Source organism: Triturus cristatus, chromosome 2_1 (assembly GCF_964204655.1).
Source record: "Triturus cristatus chromosome 2_1, aTriCri1.1, whole genome shotgun sequence".
NCBI lineage: Eukaryota > Metazoa > Chordata > Amphibia > Caudata > Salamandridae > Triturus > Triturus cristatus.
This window is the reverse complement of record NC_140581.1, coordinates 740,547,723-740,569,053: the sequence shown is the minus strand read 5'-3', so window position 1 is coordinate 740,569,053 and position 21,331 is coordinate 740,547,723. Positions and strand designations below refer to the sequence as shown.

General features: G+C 42.3%; 1 protein-coding gene across 1 annotated transcript in view; it reads left to right on the top strand.

The window, feature by feature from the left end:
• CEP120 (centrosomal protein 120) overlaps positions 1-21,331 on the top strand; it is a 417,274-nt gene that overhangs the window by 104,573 nt on the left and 291,370 nt on the right. Inside the window, exons 6-8 of the mRNA XM_085632676.1 lie at positions 4,471-4,668; positions 7,221-7,445; positions 15,678-15,888. Coding sequence (XP_085488802.1) covers positions 4,471-4,668; positions 7,221-7,445; positions 15,678-15,888 — 634 coding nt within the window. The remainder of the gene's footprint in view (positions 1-4,470; positions 4,669-7,220; positions 7,446-15,677; positions 15,889-21,331) is intronic.

Sequence of the window (21,331 nt, the reverse complement as noted above, 5' to 3'; positions counted from 1 at the left end):
TTGAGGGGGAAAATACGCAATGCGTTTATAGACTCAATACATGGTCACCCAGAAATAGTAGTCCTGCAGGAAACATGGGAACTTAAACCATTTATGCTACACGGCTATGCAGGATATTACAAGAAAGCAACGAAAGAGCAAAGGTTCGGGCGAGCAAGTGCTGGGCAGGCAATATTCATTTCCAACGCGTTGCATATTAACCATGAACAAGTGGAGATAGATGACCCGAATATTTTGATGGTTAAACTCAGATATAAAACAAATACTCAAAACGCTAGGACTATATATTTGATCTCTGTTTACATATTGCCTACAAATAAAACCAGAGAGACAGTATGTGGATCCCTGATCGCAGTTTTAATTGATAAAATGTTGAATGAACCAATAGCGGATTTTGTGATCACTGGGGACTTTAATCTCAATTTAATGTCTTCCCACATAAGAGATGAGACCACGCTCATCCAAAATCTACAATGGCTAATTCCTGAGCAGGATATAGGGACGGCGACTATTTCCACCTGTATTCGTATAGCTTTGGCTTTCTTAAAAAACATGGAAGCTTTGGGCCTTCGACTACTAAACGGAAGAGTAAAACCAGATGTTCCACCTAAATACAGCTACCATGGTCATAAGGGAAATTCCAGGATCGACTACACAATGTCATCAGTTTGTATGTTCCAAGACCTCATTTCATATCGATTAATAAAAGTAAATGAAAGTGACCATGCCCAGCAGTCTATTCTAATGGATATTGGAGTAACGACGAAAAAGATCTACCGGACAAGTCAAGGGCATATTGGTACTATTAATTATAAAAAACGAATCTGGAACATGGAAAATAAAGAAGAAATAAAAGAACAACTAGTAATGATCCTGGATAAAACCTTGAGAGACACTACATCAAAAACAATGATAGAGCAATGGGAAAAATTGATCGGTACCCTAACTAAAACGGAAGACCAATTAAGACCAAATAGGCCAAATTATAGGAGGAAAAATAAAAAGGAAAACGAAGCTACTCTGAATATGCCGTTAACAATAAGAGCACTAAAGAAAGAACGAAATGGGATCATCAGAAGAGCCAATAAAATAGGGAGAAATGTAGAATACAAGGGAAAACTAAAGTTATTAAACCAGAACTTAAAAAAACTAATATGGGGTGAGAAAAGTAAAGCCGAACAAGCAATTTGGGCAAAAATATTCCACGCCAGTAAGCAAAAGAACTCAAGGGACTTTTGGATTATAATTAACGGTCTTGCAAGACCTTATAAGCAAGCAGTCTCATCACCTTTGTCTGAGCAGGAATGGGATAAGTACTTGAGGAGGCATCTGAATCAAGAGACTGTGTATATAACCCCAATAGAAATGCAACAGGGGCACAAAACAGTTAATGTAAATACCACTTCTTACCAAGGCAGTGACACAGACGCAACCATAGATATAGATAAAGAAGTGATAATTAAGCTCATAAAACAACAGAAGAACGGTGCACCGGGCCCAAACGGGATTCCATTTGCGCTCCTCAAAGAAAATCCAGAATTATGGGCACCCATCTTGGAAAAATTATATTTAGAAGTTGCTCGGGCAGGAATGGTACCTAAGTCATGGCGTGGCTCCCTAATAAGCCCCATTTTTAAAAAAGGTGATTGAGCTCGGCCTGAAAACTACAGACTGATCACATTGCAAGATACTGACGCTAAGCTTTTTGCCAGAATAATACTTATGAAGCTAACAGAATGGCAGATGGAAGAAAAAATAATGCCCGTAAATCAAGCAGGCTTCATTCAATGATTAGGTACCACTACCAACATAATGATTCTTGCACTTTTAATTGATAAGTCTCTCCGGTTAAAAAAATCTTTGTTTTATAGACTTTAAATCGGCATTTGACTGTGTCAACCGAAAACTTCTTTGGAAAAAATTAGAAAAAATGGGAATTCCGACTCCACTACTTAAGTTAATCTGCCTCCTATATTCAGAGACATGGGCGAGCGTGAGGATGGGTGATGGTCGTACTTTATCGAGGGAGATTCCAGCAAATGAAGGCCTAAAGCAAGGCTGTGTGCTAGCTCCCCTTCTTTTTAATCTGTTCCTCGCCAACCTACCTCCAATTTTAGATAAAGAAAATGCACATCCCCCGAAACTGGCAGAAAAGAGGCTCACAAATTTGATGTATGCGGATGATGTCATCTTGATGAGCCACACAAAAGTGGGCCTACAGCGGTTAATTAGAAGGACTCATATATATTCAAATGAGAACGGGATGGTTATAAATGAGACCAAAACCAAAATTATGGTGGTTGCCAAAAACACTAGGCGTAAATATAAAAGCCGTTGGTTTATGGAAAAAATAGAACTGGAACAAGTTGAGGTCTATAGATACCTCGGAGTACTATTTGATGGAAAGGGCACCTACCATCTACACACCAAAGAGTCACAAAGAAAAGCTAATACATTAACTTCAGCTTTTAGAACTATTCAGAAATCTTTACCTTCCCTGACCTATGGCCCCCTCCTAAATATAGTTGGTGCAAAACTTTTACCCGCGATTACATATGGCAGCGAAGCCGTGATGGGTAACGATAGCGCCAACCTTAACAAAATCATAACCGGAGTCTACAGAGCGCTTTTCCACCTCCCAGCGAATGCGTCTCCTTCGCAAATAAGGTTAGAATTTGGCCTCACCAATCAAGAGTTTGCAAGGCAAGGACATTTTATAAAAGTCTGGAATCGAATAAAAACTGATCAACACAACGAGATTTCCCAGCTCCTATGGTCAGAAATATTAAGGGACACTAACTCCACTGCTGCTCACTATCTTAGTGAGGCAATTAAAGCATTTGGAATCACATCTATATGGGAAATGAACATAACTAAATTATCATTTAAGAAAATTATTAATAAAACTGCAGCCCACTTATCAGTCGTAAAGGATAAGGCTATTCTTACAAAGAGAAACCATGCATGGATGGTAGTAAATGGATATAAAAAGAAGGAGATCCAAAAATATTTGACAACTCCGTGGACGGAAAAAAACAAGCAGGTTCTGCTTAGAGCGAGATTCGGATCTATGCCTGGGTTATGTCATCTCCCACCATGGGAATTTCAGGAAACCAAAACAAAATGTAGACTGTGTAAGTGGGGAGAGGAAGATAGCACTCATTTACTATGTATTTGTCCTGGACTATTACAAGAAAGAAAAAGACTTCTTAAGGCTCATTTTAATACTCGCAGCATACGGTCATGTAGGCAGGCGGTGATCAAATGTATGGTTCCAGACGATATTATTTTAAATGTTTCTTTTGTAAAGTTCCTAATTTTAGCCAAAAAGAAACTCGGTGAGGCTTTTACTGCAAATATTTAATTGACCAAGTTTGTCCGTGTAATGCAATTTTAAGTGACTTTATAGTAGGAATATAACTTTTAATTCTTTTGTACTGTTGTAAGATTTTAAATAATCAATACAATAAATGACTTTGACTTTGATTATCATTTTGGCGCCAATTGTTGTGTATGATTTTACACGTAAAGATTTTCTTGCAGCCAGTGTTTTGAAAAATACATTTGCTTAATGCAGACAAAAAATATATACTTATATTGATCAATTGATTTGCGGCTTGGATCTCTTTCTGTGATTTACTAAAAGTGTTATTCACAGGAGGTAACTGTTACGTTATTGTCTAAGTTTTAATTTGAAGCTAGTTTTGTTTAAGCTGCTCGTCCGCCTGCGTGTGCAAGTGGTCCGCTCTCTACACTTCAAGAATAAAGACCTACCTTTTCTATGCTCCGCTGCTTTCCTCCAGTAATTACCAAACATACCCTCAGGTTTTCACATATTTTGCATCTTCTGAAAGCTACCCTGTGTTAAGTGTAAAATTATTATTCCTGCTCTGGCTTTTGAGGCCATGTCTTTGTTTTAGAGCTCGTAGGCTAGTTTTAAAGAAGAAAGCAAAATTACAATACCTGACATGTTATGTTTTGTTCACTACAAAGAAAGTTAGGATGTCTAAAGTTGTCCGATAACACGGACCCAGTTGGTAGATATGCTGTTGTTAGATATTAGATGGCTTGCATTACCCAAGCTTCCAGTAAAATCAACTTCTCACATATTTATGTCGCAAAATGATGCACAAAAATAGTGCACGTATGGTTTGGTAAGGAGCAGAATCTATAGGATTGTGCAATCAGTAACTTGTACTATTTTGAAACCTTGCAGTTTTGTGCCTAATTAAAATAGAAAGAGAACCAATGTGTTATGGACAGAAAAAACGATTCCTTGCAGTTTCATTGGAATACTTGCAAGTGACTTGGGACAATGTACAATCTCTATTATGAAGATATTTTTTTCCACCATTATTTTCCTTTGGTGTCCTTACTTAAACTTTATCTCTCGATTTGTAATCTTTTTATTTTCTTATGAGGAAATGTTTATCATTTTAGTAATTCAAACTTTGTTTCTCATACCTGTAGTTGATTTCTACTGCAATGAAACTCCCACAGAGACAGCCAGAATTTTTCTTCTATTATTCTTTACTGGGAAATGATGTCACAAATGAACATTTCACTGACTTGATGAACCCTAATTTTGAGCCTGAAAGAGCATCAGTAAGAATACGTAGCAGCAATGAAATGCTTCAGCTGTACCTGAGCTTTCATCCAAAACTACAGGTATGGATTTTTATTCAGTGTTTTAAAATTTCCCTCCACATTCACCCTTTGGTGGTCACTTCCACGATGGTAGAAGAGGAAGAGCCTACGTTGGGGTCTTCGATCTGTTAATGGTTCTTGGTTGGTGTTGTTTAACACTTGTGTCCTGGGGCCACCAGCCCTATTGTTCGTTGAATGAGCAGGGTGATCCTTGATTGACATTGGAAACCAGAAGCTGCTAGCACCTTCTGAGACTGAGCTACAGCCCAAAAGTTTAGTAGCGTTTCTGACTGTCATTATTCCATGGGATTACACTTCTTTGTACATGCAGGATGACCGGAGAATCGCCTGCCTTCTAGACAGGCTGTTCTCAGAGTCGACCTCAATGCAGATGTTCCATCAGCTTCCCTTGAACTCTCTCCCAGAGTTCAGGTAGTCCAGCTCACTAGTTTGTCACAGGTCACAGCTGCAAGGATTCCAGAAATGGGGGCTTGTTCTTAGCCCAAGATAGACCAACCACCATAAGAGGTTTAGCTCCCAGCATCTACTGTGGTCCGATTTACCGGTTACTGGTACAAGGGAGCTAGTGGTTTTCCCACTTAAGAGGTATAAATGAGAAATCTGGTTCTGCTAAAATTCAAGTTCTTCTCCGAAATGGAGAAAATGCCTCTTCTTGTTTTGTGTCTTGTTTTAGGAAACGTCAGGCAGAGGGAGTCAAGGCCAGACCAAGTGTGAATATGGATTCGTCTCTGAAAGAGCTGAAAAGAAGACGAGCTTTGCTAGGCCATAGCAGGGGAATTAGCTTTTCTTTATAAATTAAGGGGAAATATTTCCATCTCTTGCACCCACCCACATGCACTAAAGAAGCGCCACCATGAATTGTTTTGGAACGAAAGGTGACCTGCCCATCCTACTTAAGGAGCATTTTCGTTAGGTAAATTATAGGAAGGATGATAAATCTGTCTTAAATAATATTCTACATATTATAACCAGTTTGTTTTTGTTGTAAAGTTAATGTTTTATATTTCAAATACGTACATACATTAAATAGAATTTTTTTATACTGATAAACACATTTTTGCCTGACTGACACCACCATTCACTCCTCGTGCCTCTGACACAATGAGTATGGGCATGGGATCCCATTTATGGGGGACTGGACGGGCGAGCGAGTGGGGAAAAAAGACCTGTGCCAATTAGGGGTTACTGTGGTTGACCAACTGCCAGCAGAGCCTAACATTGCCCTGCTTACAAATAACACCTTGAAAACAAAGAGCGCTTCCAACGGAATTGCAGTTTGTCCAATTAACTAGAATAAACAAGACACACCAAAAAGAACAATGTGAAGGCCAGCATAGCTTTTCCAAGCCATGCCGAGTGCTGCAATGGGAATAAAATGTACTTTATGAAAGGCAAAAATGGATCAACTTTAATGGAATGCTAGTGCTGTTCCTCAAAATTACTTAAATAATATATTGGGTGCAATAACAACACATGAGGAAAATCAAATGGAAGATAACTCATTGAACAGATGCAGCTACAGTCTTGCCACCTTCAGCAAAATGCTTGAACTTAAAGCTGTGTAGCCTTACCATTACTCTTTAAACCTACATAACATACAAGCTTCATAATGCAGTCTTACAGGCACATGCATCAAACATGCCATTTGCGATTCCTTATTAGCGTAAAATAAGGATTCGCTAATAAGGAAGCGCAAATGCCTATGCATGTAGGAATTACTGAGAAAATAGCGATTCCTATAAATTCCTTAATTTTGACTCACAATTAAGGAATGGCTCCCCATTCATTCCTATGGGCCATGAGTGGGAGATTACATGCGCAATTTGCGAGTACAAATAGGTACTTGCATATTGCGCATGCAATTTCAAGGGGTGCAAGGGTGTCAAAATGACACCCTGTTGCATCCCCGAAATAGTGATGTGCACCCATGTTGCGCGCACACATGCCCCTAGGGCATGTGTGTGCGCAACATGAAACTTTGAAAAAGTGCATTTTTCAAAGTTTTTGCAAATTACCATCAAGTTCAACTTCATGGTAATTTGCGCCCCCTATTTGCGAAATCTCTATTCTAAAGTGGTTCTTGCATTGCATTTAAGGAAACGCAAATTGCGTTTCCTTAAATGCAATCGCAATTTGAGAAATCACAAATAATTGTGAATTCTCAAATTGTGAATTCTCAGACTACGAGTGACTTGAACCTTAATGCATCGCAAATGCCCTTTTTGCGGGCGCAAACGGCCGATTTTTGTGAATCGCACTGTTTGCGCTTGCAAAAATAGTTGATGCATGTGCCTGTTAGTGTTGTTGTACACAACAGCATCATTTCCAGCAGAACTTTAATGTGAAGTTCCTTCATCACACTCCCAGACACAATTACCCAACAATTCATTCTTACAGCCACACTCAATACTTGCAGTTTATCCCACTTCTAAAATAACATTGATTATTGAAACTATAGCATAGACTATCCACAGATTTCTACTTGTATTTCTGTGTTTTTGTTTTATTTTCATGAATTTTATTTCATGTTTTTTTTACTTTGTTTGGATCAGATCCATCTTTGTTGCGGAGAACAGTCACTAGGAAGCACAGAGATACCGTTGACTGGATTGCTGAAGAAAGGAAGCTACGAAATAGAACAACACCCTGTAGTGGTTGAAGGGGCTTTCATCCTCATTCCTCCAAACCGGTCCAGACAGAAGTTACCTCCAGTGCCTCTTGAAACTGCCCCTTCTGTTGGGGTATCAGTAATCCTACAAAAGGACAATCCTCACCAGGTATTGTGGGTTTTTTGGTTTATTTGCGTGAGAAGCTGCCATTTAGCATCATCACAGAACATGTTTTACAATATGACCAAAAATATAATAAAGATTTTTGTTTTAGGATGCAGTCATATTCTGTACATGGCATTTATATCCTGGCATCCAAGATTATTTCAGGACATTCACATGATATTCTAAGTCGCTGGTCGTCAAGCCACCATGATAATTGCAATCAGTTAAACTCTGTGGGTGTGGTTCAATCTAGCCACATCCTCCACCACTCCAACTCTAGGAACACTTTCCTGTTCCACTAGAACAAGGCTGCCTATTACAGACTCCTGAAACTTAGCAAAAGTCATCTTTGACTCAGGACAAGAATCCTTGAATACAACAAAAGCATTAAAGGTTGTCAAGTGGAAAAGATGGATAGCCAACTTCTTATACCAAATGTAAGCCTTACGAAGAGCAGCGTAAGGTTCCAACCTCTGATCTACTCTATCAACACCATCCATGTGCCTATTATAGTCTAAAATGCACACAGGTTTGCGCGCTTCTGCAACCTGACCACAAACACTCACAGGTGAAGTGCTTTCATCATGGATGGTAGTCAGCATGTAGACATCTCTCCTGTCTGAAAACTTCACAGCTAGAAGTTCCTCGCAACGCACTGCACTGTCCCTGCACAAGCTTTTGACAAACAAGTTCTTTTAGGAACCTTTACGGTTAGAGCGGATTGTGCCACAAGCAACAGTGTCCACTTTGGCCAATTCCCTGAACAACCGCACACCAATGTAGAAGTTATCTACATATAAATGGTGGCCTTTGTTAAAACGTCCTCTACCAAGTTCCCACACAATTTCTCAGTCACTCCAAAAGTGGACGGACAACCAGGGGGGTTAATCCTGGATTCCTTACCGGTGTACACCCTCAAATTAGAGACATATCCAGTCCTACTGTCACACAGCATATACAGCTTAATTCCATAGCTTGCCCTCTTACTAGGAATGTATTGCCTAAAAACCAAATGGCCCTTGAACAAGACCAAAGACTCATCCACTGCTATTTCTTTCCCTCGAGCACAGATCTCAGAAAATCGATCATCAAAGTGCCGAAAGAGGCCGAATCTTAAAAAGACAGTCACAATCAGGGTGATCTTGTGCAAACGCTAAACCATTATCGACAAAATGCAGCATCCGAAGCAGAAGCAAATACCTATCACGACTCATGACTGTCGGAAATATAGCCGTTGCCATCAAGGGACTAGTAGACCAATATGAAGACATTGATGGCTTCCTTAGCAAGCCCATCAAAAAAGTTAAACCCAAGAACTTCTTCATCTCGTCCAGATTTGTGGGAGTCCACCGGGTAGCTCTAGAGTGGGGCCTAAGGTTGGCACTGTTGTCCCTCAAAAACTGTTTGGTATACAAATTAGTCTGCTCAACAGTCTCTGCCAAAAACACATCGTCCATAAACAACTGAAAAAAATGTATTGGCAAAACAATTTCTGTAGTCACTCTACACCTTGAAACACCAGTTAAGTCTGGCAATGCCGGCTGCACCATGCCTGGGGCAACCCAGAGGTCATCGCTTCCAACTGGAAGCCTTGCAGCCTCAGGCTGCAGCCCAGATGCCTCTTGCTGCACTATCGTCGCATCAATGTCCTCCTCTAAAACAGGCACTTCATCCGCACTGAGAGTAGCTTCATCCGCACTGAGAGTAACTTTATCCGCACTGAGAGTAGCTTCATCATCCGATGATACCATTGGAGAGAAAACTCACTGCCTGAATCTTCCCCTTCCTCCTCTGCCTCAGATGCAGAGTCAGTCTCTGAACCATGGTCAGAGGAAGACTCAAAAAGCAAACCAACAACCTGCTGAGCAGTAATCCTGTGGCTAGCCATTATCCTTACTAAGAAAGGAGACTGCACAAACAAATCAACAACAACCAACACTGCGCAAAATAAGTAATAAACAAAGTGTGGCTTTAGCACAAAGATCTATATACTCAAAAACAATATAACTCTCTTGCCAAAGATCGCTACACTCACCAGCACCTACTCTGCAGAGACACTGCAAAAAGCAACGATATCCCACTAGAAAGAAAATACAAAACACATGCAACTACACAAGCTGCAGAACCACCAGTAACAAAACCGCAACCTGGAACAGTCTAAAGAGCAAAAGCCTTGAACTAGAATAAAACCGAGAAATAAAAAATTACAATTACATTATACAACAAATAATACAGTTAAAATTATAACACACAATGTCACTACCCAAATGGTCAATCTGCCAGATGGGCCTTCAAATAGGGCTGAGAAAAATGGGGATTGGGTGGGGTTTTCTATCAAGTCACTCTGTCCCCCAGGTGGGGCAGACCACAGCAGACAGATATTTGCCACCCCTTGCAAAAAAAATAGATCCCTGGTACCCGGGGGCAGTAAGGCCAAAAAAAGGGCCGACTGCCACCAGGGGGGACAGGCAGAAAAAACATCCACAAATTATAAACCCCTTTTGTAAGCGAACCTTCCCCAAGGCGTCGCTTCCACACACTAAAAAACACAATCTCTAGTGCCTAGTGGGCCAGGGGGGGCAAAAAGGCCCAAATAACGGGCAGATCTGTCATCAGGGGTGGCGGCAGAAAAAAACAGCACAAATTTTGAGCCCCTTTGGAAGCGATCCTTGCCCAAGGGGTTGTTTCCATTTAAATTAATTAATCCCTGGTTAATTCCTGGTGGCTAGTGGAGTTTTCTGCCCCCCCCCCCCCGGGCTTCCTCGGTATTGGCAGTGGAAACTCTTCCGCTGCCATCCCCCTTTGTGGGGGCGAAATCGGACACCCGTGGGGAGAGCGCCAGCGCTGCCCAGACGGGTGGGTGCCATGTCGGAGCGGTTCCGTCATAAGCACACACCAACCGTGTCTCATAACAGAACTGCTCCGTCATCAGCATCGAAGGGGTTAAAATAGCCATCGCATATAGCAGATTGTGTTGTAATTGTCATTTTATATTTTGCGCTATGTCATTTAGCAACTCAGCCATGGCAATCTATTTTGCTGTTGCTGTATTTTGTTTTACTTGCTGCAAGTCTTTTTAGGCATGAGTCTGGCCCGGTGGTTGTTGGTAAGATCTCCATTTCAGGACCATGAAGTAAGGAATGAAACATTTATGTTGTCAATTTTGAAGCAAGCAGAAAGAACACAGATAGAAAGCTAAGTACATGGGACTTGTTATGATTTGTTCAGGTATTACATAGAAACTGAGGTATGTTACTGGGCTAATGCTTTAAACGGGAAGTTTTCATTTTACTGTTATGACGAAAGATTTAGGTGAGCCATTGTACTGATATTTTAGTTGGGATGGTATGTGCCTATTTATCCTGCTTCCAATCAGTATTTTCCCTAGAGATATATATGCCCTTTTCAACTACGTATACTGGTTGTTTGTAGGTGATTCTTTTGTAACATAGACATTCACTATATTCAGTAGGATTATGGCTTTGGTGGTAATCCATTGGTAATCCTAGTTAGCGGTTTGTGATCTGGTTGAAACTTCTAATTCTGCTGGTAAGTTTTACCTCTGCATTTAGAGTAAATTAGAGAGCATATGAAACCTAAGCTCAATAGTTCAGCTGTTCTGAAGTTTAGGGCTCAATAAAACCTCCTTAACAGTGAATAATTGTGTGATAGAAGGAAAATGCATGGTGAGGCTTAAGAATGTAGATGATCATCTTAACCCTTTATTATTCCACATTTTTTCAAATCTACTTTTTGGATTTTTAGGTCTGGCCTAAAGGCAGCTTTAAGCTAAATTCACCCCTAAAATGCTAAAATACATACATACGTAGAGTCATTCAATCAACCCTCTTTTTTTTCATCAGTCTTTTCAGATGTCACTCCAATTATGCTCCCTCCCACCATAGCAGAAAATATAGGTTATTCGGTCAGACTACTTCAGCCTTTGGATACCTTCTCTTTGAGTGCCTGCATTTAGCCCTTACAAAAGTATATATCCCACCTAAATAATTGTTCCCCACAAAGACTAAACATTTTGAGACACTTTTATTCATTAGGGGCAGCTAGTGCATTTGAATAGTAAGGTGTCATCAACAGTTTCCATTAAAATCAAGACTTTTGTTGGAAACAAATCATTAGATTAGGAATAGAGTCGATGCACACTTCGAGGCTGAAGCCACACCCTCTGACATTTCAAGCAGTTGCAGCTGGAGCTAATAGGAAACCTAATAACAACTTGAAGCCTTGAAGCAGTTAGAGCTGACTCAAGAGGGACACTTAGTAACCACATGAAATACCACCACTTTTTGAAAAACTACAAACTTTTATACCCAACTCAAGAGCAATATCTAATAAAGACTAGCCAAACTCAAGTTTTCTAAAATATAATGACCTTTGCTTTTTTTTTTTAAGTGTTTCCTCTGACTATCTCGCCAGACCATTGATTTTTTTCCCCATCCATAATATACATACAGAGAGGGCCTTTTCGTCAGATGGCTTAATTGATTAGTCATGCACATTTTGTTTCTGCCAACCACAGTGTACAGAATGGAGAAATGGGACGGCCCTCTTTACCCATTGGATTCCTTCACTTTGAGTGACTACGCAAAGCCTGTGCACAATTTGTTCACATCCACCAAAAAGTAGCTCCTTTCTCTTCAGTGAGTGATAAAGCAGACATAAAGTGTGCTTTTTAAAATTTAATTTCAGTTTTATAGTGCATTAAATACCAAGTATTTATTTTGCCTACACTTAGGTGTCCAGTTAGACAGTGATTTATTTTTCTGTCCCCTTTTTAAAATTATAAAGTCGTTAAGCAATATAATAGCTTCCTGTGATTTCACTGCTTGGTTAGCTTGCAATTGTTCTTCCTTCAGCACTAATAATAATAAAATGCATTTCACAACTGAAGGGCTTGTTATTTAAAAACATCACTACTAAAACAGCCACATCATCAAATGCTTTTTTACATTTTAAATGCAGACACGTGGCAGTTACATTTGGATGGCCACGTTTTTCTTTTTGTCCTTTGCTTGTAGCATATGAAGGCAATAAAATATAAATTAACAATTGCACAGCCTGCCAACACCAGACCTATTGACAATTGTTCTTTTATATATGATCTGGTTTATAATGTGATCTGCATTTCAGTAATTCTGTGGTGTTCAAATCTGATGGCTCCCTATTAATTTAGATTGTCAAGTACCCTTCTTGAAATTAAAACATAGTGTCTAGTTTGTAAGAGAATAATAATGTTTTTCTACTGCTTTTAAACCACTGTAAATACCTCCGATCATCCATAGATCCCAACATATACAAAAAGTGATGAATGGAATGCTTAAATTAATTTCAGCCACTGGTAATTACTCGAGCCACCTACCAATCCATCGTTATTTTGCACACCATGCCATCTCAGATTGGACCAAGCTGTATGCAAATCCGTCTTGACCCTGCTCCAATAGAAACAGTCCAGCCCAAACTGCCAAGCGAGGTCCTCCCTGAACCGGAACACAAGCAACCCAGGACCAGTTTTGCCCTTGTTATGGCCTAATCAGCTTGGTATAGCTTGGTTCCAGTGGCGCAGTGTGCACTGGACCCACGTCTGGGCATACATGTCCCACTCAGGGCAACATATTAAAGTATACAAATAGTGATCAATGGAATGCTTGAATTAATCTTGGCCCATGTTAATTAATCAGGACTGCATCCCAGCCCATCAATATTTTGCATAACCCTGCCACCTCAGTTTGGACCCAGCTACATGCAAATCAGTCTTAACCCTGGTCCAATGTTGCTGACAGTGGTGAATCTGTTAGCAGATAATCCTCTTCAGGAGTACAAAAAATAAGTAATTCTGTTTTTTTTACTTCAGAGGTATAAAGCTAGTACCGGTAGTTTTCTATCAGTACCGGTAGTTTTCTATCAGTGTACCGGTAGTTTTCTATCAGTTTGCATGGAGGATAACTGTTTGTTTTAGGGATGGTCTAATGGGCGTCTAAGCCGCCAATGGCAATATACTGAATGACCAGCAGTGGCAGTGTTGCACAGCCGATTTTCCGTGCATGGCCGAGACACAAAAAGAAAAAAAAAAGAAACAAGAATTGGAGAACGGGGAGAGGCAAGATGGCCGCTGTAGCGTTGTGCTGAGAGGACGCATCCTTTCTCTCCCGCACTGGACAATGAGTCACTGAGCAATATGCTCTGTTATCCGCAAAGAAAAAACTGCCCCTGATGGAGTGTGCACGATTCTGGCATAAAGGCTTCTTTGAAACCCAGCACGTTAGGAGACAAGCGCTTCGGATCGGGCAGATTTTGCTCTACCTCAAGAAAGTGATTTCGAGGCACTTAGTCGGGCATCCCATGGCTCCTAAGGTACACACTCGTGCCGTGAATCAGGAGAGGGGGAGCGAGAGGGGGGGCAAGACATCTGACCCTCCAGCAGTAGCAGCGAAGACAGCTGGTAGCTCCAAAATAGACAATGGCACGGGCGCGATCAGGAAAGTACTCCCCCCTCCTCTGATGGAGAAATCAAAGAAAGTAAGGAAAGGAGACGCACGGAAGCCGTGCACGGACATCAAAAGCAGGAATCATGACACGGGGATGCGGCAGCCTACCTTGTCAGAGATGCTGTCTGCGAAGGTTCCCGAGATTCCCGAGACTTCAGAGACTTCAGAGCTATTAGACCCACTGGATCCCCTCCACGGAACTAACGCTGTCTCTTTGGCCATGGGAGACGTCCTCGAGGACGCAGCGGAAGGCTCAGAGAGTCTGGTTGCTAGGCGACGAGCTGAGTCAGTGTTGGAAGCGCCGAAAGCCTCGGAAACGGAGCGGAATTCGGCGGAACCTCAGATACCGGTGGAAGTAGGTAGATTGAACACTGGAGGTGAGCAGCAGAATGAGTTCGAAGGCAGCGGTGGAGGGGAGCCTAGAGGAGGGTTGGCTATCAGCAATAGGAATCCGGGTGGCACGACTGCAGACATGCTGGGGGCTATAATGCTTGTTGAAGAGGAGTTGAAAGCATCCAAGGAAAAGGAAAAGATCGGCATCGGGGGCAGCAGGGACAGCCTTGTAAATCAGAAAATTATGGGGGAATTAAACGCGGGTAAGAACCCTCTGGAGGGAGGAGATTGTACCTCTCTAGAAGGGGAGTTTTTTTCTGTAAATGAAGATTCTGGGTCAGTACCCTCATCAGAATCTAACACAGAGGAGGAGGATGATCTGGATGACCAGGATGGTACTGAGTCGGATATTAGTACTCCAGGGAAAGAATCCACAACTAAGAAAGGGCATGCAAAATTAAGGAGGCAGGAACCCAATTTATCCAGGCACCCAGAGAAACGGTTACTGTGGGATTATTCTGCGACCTCGCAGGTATACCAGGAGGAGGACAACTCTGGCAATATTACGGAGATTGCGGCAGCAGGCGGTACCCCTCCCCAGGGTGGCCCCTTTCATACCTTGTTTACTACTCTCAAGCAGATGCAAAGCGAAGCAAGAGCTGAAAGTCGCAGAGCGAGACAGGCATCAAAGAAAATCCAGTGTAGCTTGAAGAAGGTTAATAAGTTATATGATGAACTTCTGGACCGTGTAACAGAGGTTGAGGAGCGCACCGGCAAACTGGAGGATGATGTCGGGAGATGGTATTCATTCAAGACAGAGCAGGAAAAAATGGCAGAGGACATGCGTTGGAAGATGGAGGATTTTGAAAACAGACAGAGGAGGAACTATGTTAGATTGCTGGGTGTGGCAGAGGGGTCAGAGGGACAGGATGTCAGGCAATTTGTGATTAATCTCTTGAAGGGTGCCTTCCCAGAATCCCAGTGGCAGTGGGAAACAGAAATACAGAGGGTACACAGGTTCCCTTTCACAATGAAGAAAGCTCAGGCCACAGGAGGAGCAGGGAGGGGCGGTCAGCAAAATCACCCGAGGGCAATACTAGTCTATGTTGGGAACTTCTTGCTTAGGGAGGAGATTCTGAGCAAGGCAAGAATAGATAGTAGGAAGACCTTTGGAAGAGGTATAAAGCTAGGTGAAAATAAGAATTGACTGTGTACAGAGTACCAATGTTCTACCATTACAAAATGTGAAGCAAATGTGTTTTTACTCATTGCTGCACTAAGTGTACGAGCTCCAAAAGTTAGCAAGTTGTTGTGTCATGGGATTCCCATGAGATGTAAACTCAGTAGGTATGAAAATAATTTTTGTTGTATAATAATATAATTGTCCTTCCCTGTGCAGTCCAAGAACACACTGCAGACCGAAAATCAAAGTGCAGTACAGAAGCAGGTCACATCTCCCACACCAAAAAAGCAGCAAAGTCCTAGTCCGCAGTCTCAGAGATTGTCTACGCCACCTCCTTTCAGTCACTCCCCTCCTACTAAAGATGATGCAACTGGAAGTGAAGCTGAAAGCCTGCAGGATGACCGAAGCACTGGAGCTAAGCACCAGGGTAAGGAATCTTATTAGCATGCCTTTGCTCTTCCTATGGTACAAATACGAAAACATATACCTTTGTCATTGGGCAGATGACAACCGGAAATCAAACTTAGAGGGTGGGGATTGAGGCAGTAAGGTGTTGTTTGTGTATTGTAATCTTGTTAGACATTTGCCATTTCAGTGTCACAAAGGCATATTGCCAAATTAGCTGGGTATCGGGAGCCTTTAAAATACAATTCTTAACAATCTACTAGCATGAACAGACAGGGCACTTACAAAAATTGCAAGCCTAGAGCTTAGATAATTGTCTGTGTTTGTGCATGTGGAACTAGTGGAACTCTCTCAGTAGTGGTGAGATGTGGGTGTGTCGTTGGAGGTCAAGAATGAGTCTTGCTGCTGCATTCTGGATGATTTGGAGACTGTGTAGGAGGTGGTTGGACATCCCGGCGTAGAATGCGCTGCCATACTCTAATCTGAAAGTGATGAGGCCTACGTGATAGTGCATTTGGTGTTCAGGGGCAGCCATTTGAATATCTTGCTGCGCTTGCAAAGAATGTGGATGTAGGAGGAGCTGACCGCATTGACCTTCTCTTGTCATCCAAGATGATTCCTAGATTTCTGGCATGGTCGGTCAGAGTGGATGTTGGTCCAAGCTCCAAAGGCCACCAGGTGGAGTCTCATGGAGAGTTCTTGTTCCCGAAGATCAGCACTTCCGTATTGTCAGTGTTGAGTTTCAGGCAGCTGGATCTCATCCAGCCTGCTATGTTGATCATGCATTTAGACAAGTCTGTTATGGTGGTGGTGAACTTGCCTTTCAGAGAGAGGATGAGTTGGGTGTCATTGGCGTAGGATATGTGGTAATGCCTTTGGATCTGATGATGCTGGTGAGTGGAGTCATGTAGATGTTGAACAGGGTTAGGCTGAGTAAAGAACCTTTAGGGATTCCACAGATGCACTCCCTGGATTCCAATGTGTACGATGGTAGTCTGACTCGCTGTGTTCTTCCTGTGAGGAAGGATCCTATCCAGTTGAGGCCCAATTCTTGGATGCCTGTGTCGTGCAGTCTTCTGACGAGGGTGTGGTGGGAGACTGTACCCCAGGCTGCGGAGAAGTCAAGTCGGATAAGGGCTGCGATTTCTCCCCGGTCCATTACAGTGCGAATGTAGTTTGTGGCCAAGGTGAGTGCATATCTGTCCTCTGGTAGCTCGAAATCCTGATTTGCTGTGTTCCAGAAGGTTGTTGTGTTCCAAGTGGCTGATGAGTTGTTTGTTGATGGTCTTCTAGCTGTGTGTGGGGGGCCTCTTTAGTGCCCACAAGGGGACTTCAAGATCCAGCAATCCCTGCCCTAAGGACTAGATGCTTGATTCTCTCCGCCTCTTGTCACCTATTCTCGTGCTGTATAGTGCTAGTTGATCCACCGTGGCCCGGGTGAAGCCCGGGCAAGGGATGGCCCTTCCTGCCCTGTCAGTGCCAGGAAAAGGCAGGGCAGGGCCACCCCCCTTGGTTCGGTGCCTGACCAGCGGAGGTGTTTACAAGTAGGTGAATGGTTTCTGTACCAAGTAATGTCTTGTGTTGGAACTGTATCCAGTCCTGAGGCGTCTTAAGAGCTGGCCAGTAAACTCCTTGCCACAGACAGTTAAAGCTCCACCCCCCCACCCCCCCACCCCCTCCACGATCTATCAGTAAAAGACTTGTTTTATGACTTTATGCTCTTGATTGGGAAAATAATCACCCCAAGAAAAACCTGTATGCTCTTGTTTTCATTTGTGAATAATGAAAATTACTCAAACTAATTATTGAAGAGGGCCAGGCAAAGCTAATCAGTGGTCAAAGAAAGCAGTAAGACCTAGCAATTGGCATTTTAGAATGGCCTAAAGGAAAGCTACAGAGACTGCGATTGGCAAGGGGAAGATAGCAAAAACAAGACAAAAGCACAGCCAAGAATTGCACTTTAGTTGCGATTGACAATTTGAATGAGGAGGTTGAGTCAATATTATCTGACAACAAGAAAGTGACAAGCGCAGGTACCAAGAAAATAACTGCCTTCTACCGAAAACAAGAGAGTGCGCTGGCCCGAATTCATAGATTGTAACACCATTATACATACTGTTCCCTCTGATTAAGTGCTGTTAGATTTATCAGTGTCTCCCTCTAAAGAAACTGACACGAAGGAGCCCCACCCTGCTATTTCACCTGAAGTTATTACTTCGAAAACTGCTGAGAATGTGATTGGGGAGGGGGCGCTATTTCTATAGGCTGTTCAAATAGATATGAACCACTAGCTTTCCTGGAAGGGTTAGAAGATACTGAAATTAATTCTATGGCCCCTAAATATAATGTCAATGAATATGGACACAAACCTAACATAGCTCAAATACCCCCAAAAAACAGGAGGTTGCCCTCCGATTAATCCCGAAAAGCATGTCACAGTGATTGAATAAGCTCTACTTCAGATTAGATGATTTGACCAAAGACGTTGCAGATCAAAAGAAACTAATTGAAAAACTGGTAGCTCATACTAGCAATTTAGGGAATAGTCATGAGGGAGAAATCAGTAAGCATTCCATTGCAAAGGCTAGAAAAGATCAACTTGCTAAAATATTGGCAGCCACAAACATTTTCTCACCCCCAAAGATACCCAGGTAAATCCAGTAGCCATAAATAACGACATGCATAACTCAGGCAATTTAATTCCAAATAAAGGGTTAAATCTGAACATGTAGAATATAGGATTAAGACCATTGAGAGGCTACCTGCTAGTTGGAGGGAGGGATATGGTGAGGGGTTCCAATAGCATTGAAGTAAACGATAATACTAGAGTACCAGTTGATTTCACCACTCTGACAGTGTTAAAAGGAGTTTCAACCAAAGATTAGCGGTTGGTGGACTACCAAGAATTCAAATGCACGCAGGCAGCAGATATTCCCAATACATCACCCAATAGATTATAGCAACCGGCGTCCACAAAGAAGTGGAGAACACAAGGTTTTTATGACCAATTTGCCAACGTTAAAGTTAGGAGGATGGGGACTCCCTAAAGAACAAGTTGATACACTGGATTAGGCATCACCGCCAGTGCCCATCCCAATCATAGTAAGATTTGACATAGTCAAGGCTGAACGGTTACTGAGTGCTGGTGGGGTGCTGATGATATATTGCTAGTATTTGGGGTGAAAACCATCGTTGATGGCCTGTAAACACTTGACCTAGTCCACCCACAGGTTCTGTGATCAGATTTAAGTTGAGTAAATCCATCAGAGAGACAAATTGTTCCCAGAGGACCTAGCTGGAATTATCTAATCGTCTTTCTTCTTCCCAGACAACTGATCATTTGGAATCTGTTGATTGACTAACAAGGCAGGCAACCAATAGATTTAGAAGAGATTCGCTGTCGAACCTCCATGGAGCTGCTCTTAATACTACAATGACTGTTCCAACAAAAAGCTATGTAGCTCAGCAGGTGAACAGAGCAAATACTGTCCAATTGAAGATCAGTAATAACCGTAGTATAGTCCGATGGCCCCATATTGTTGAAAGAGTTGATTATTTGACCAGCTTTTATAAGGCCTTCTCAGGCACTCTTTCTCCCTTTGTTGACACCTGCCAATATGACATACCGAAATGTGCAAATCCACATTCTTTGGTTAAGAATGTGAAACATTTTCTGACTAAGCCCCAAACAACAACTTCAAACACAGGTGCTCCTAGACGTCCAGCTAATAGCCCTTGGTATAATAAAGACTGCTTGTCTGCAAAGGGAAACCTAATGGTGGCACGTAAGGCTAAAAATGTGGAGCAAGTAAGATATTGTAGGGCAGAATACAAGAAAGTGTTAAACTTGGCAGCTAAGAGCTGGGAGAATACAAACTGGTTTGATCTCATTAACGCTGTTAGAATTAAAGATCATTCCACATTTTGTAGAATAATAACACATGGCAGCAAGATAGTAGTACCATTATAGACCATTACCTAGGTCCTGGTGCCTGGAGTAGGCATTTTTCTGATTTATACACCGGGGCATCTGTGACATGTCAAAAATCTACTGAGCTCGTTCAGGCTTCAAACGACAAAGAACCAGTATCCAGCCCCTACGTTAGTATAGATGAGACCAGGGCAGCCATTGATACAATTAAAATAGGGGAGGCTTCTGGCCAGACAAAATACCAGGGGACCTCTAGAAGAATGACTTCTTGGTGTGGGTACCTTATGTAAATTTGTTATGTAACGCCGTAGCTTCAGGAACACCAGTGCTAAATACATAGAAGGGGGCTGAAATCGTCCCTATTCACCAAAAAGGCAATAAGCAAGACTCGACCAATTACCGGCCTATCAGCCTAATCAATAGTTTGAAAAAAGTCTATACAAAGCAGATATTAAATAAACTTAGCCATTGGATAGATATTCTTTTCCCCTGCCAGGCGGGTTTTTGATCAAAGATGACCTTGATCAACCAGGTTTTTAGACTTTTATGTATAGCCTGGAAATATGTTAAGGTGCAGGCAGGGCATCTGTATGTAGCTTTCATTGACTTGAAAGCTGCTTTTGATTTGGGGCCAAGTGGACTTTTATGGATAGCATTGAGATGATAAGGAGTACCTAATGAAATTCTGATACAGATAATCAGGCTCCATCCAGACAACTACACTAAAGTGCATTGTGGCCTGAGCGGTGAACTTACCGATGATATACCGATTTTGAGGGCCGTAAGACAGGGGTGCGTGTTGTCACCTACCCTTTTCTCATTATACATTACCACGCCCTGGTTTCTGCAACACCAGTCCCCAATTCATCGCCCCACTCACCATCGACTCCAAGCACTATATCTTCCTCAGTGACCTCAATTTCCACCTCGACGACCCCAAAGACAAAACCTCCGCCAATCTCCTGGAAAGCATGAGCTACATCGGCCTCACCTAACTGGTCACCAACCTCACACCCAGCGCAAGGCACACTCTTGCCCTGATATTCACTGCCAGCGACTGAGTCAAGTACAGCCATGTCACCAAACGCACCTGGACCAACCACACCATCATCCACTTCACCATTGCAGGATCCCCAAGCACCACCGTCAAGCCTCCCAGCTCATCCCACCGTAGTTGGTTCAAAGTGACAGAGATCCAATGGAAGGATGCCCTCAACACCACCCATTCCGACTCCGCAACCAACCTTGAACAGGTTGTTCAAAATTTCCCCTCCTTGATCCCCAACTGCGCCGACAGAGTCACAGCTGTCATGCCTACCAAGACCAGCAGTTCCACCAAACAAGCCATTTGTTATACACCAGAATGCGGGACTATAAAACACAGCTGCAACCGGCTATAAAGAAGATGGCTCACCAGCAAAGATCCCACAGACTAAACCACCTTCAAGACCTCGCTCAACATATACCACCAGCGCCTACAAAACATGAAAAGAGATGCCCTGGCAAACTGCATTGAAATAAGCTCCAACTGCAA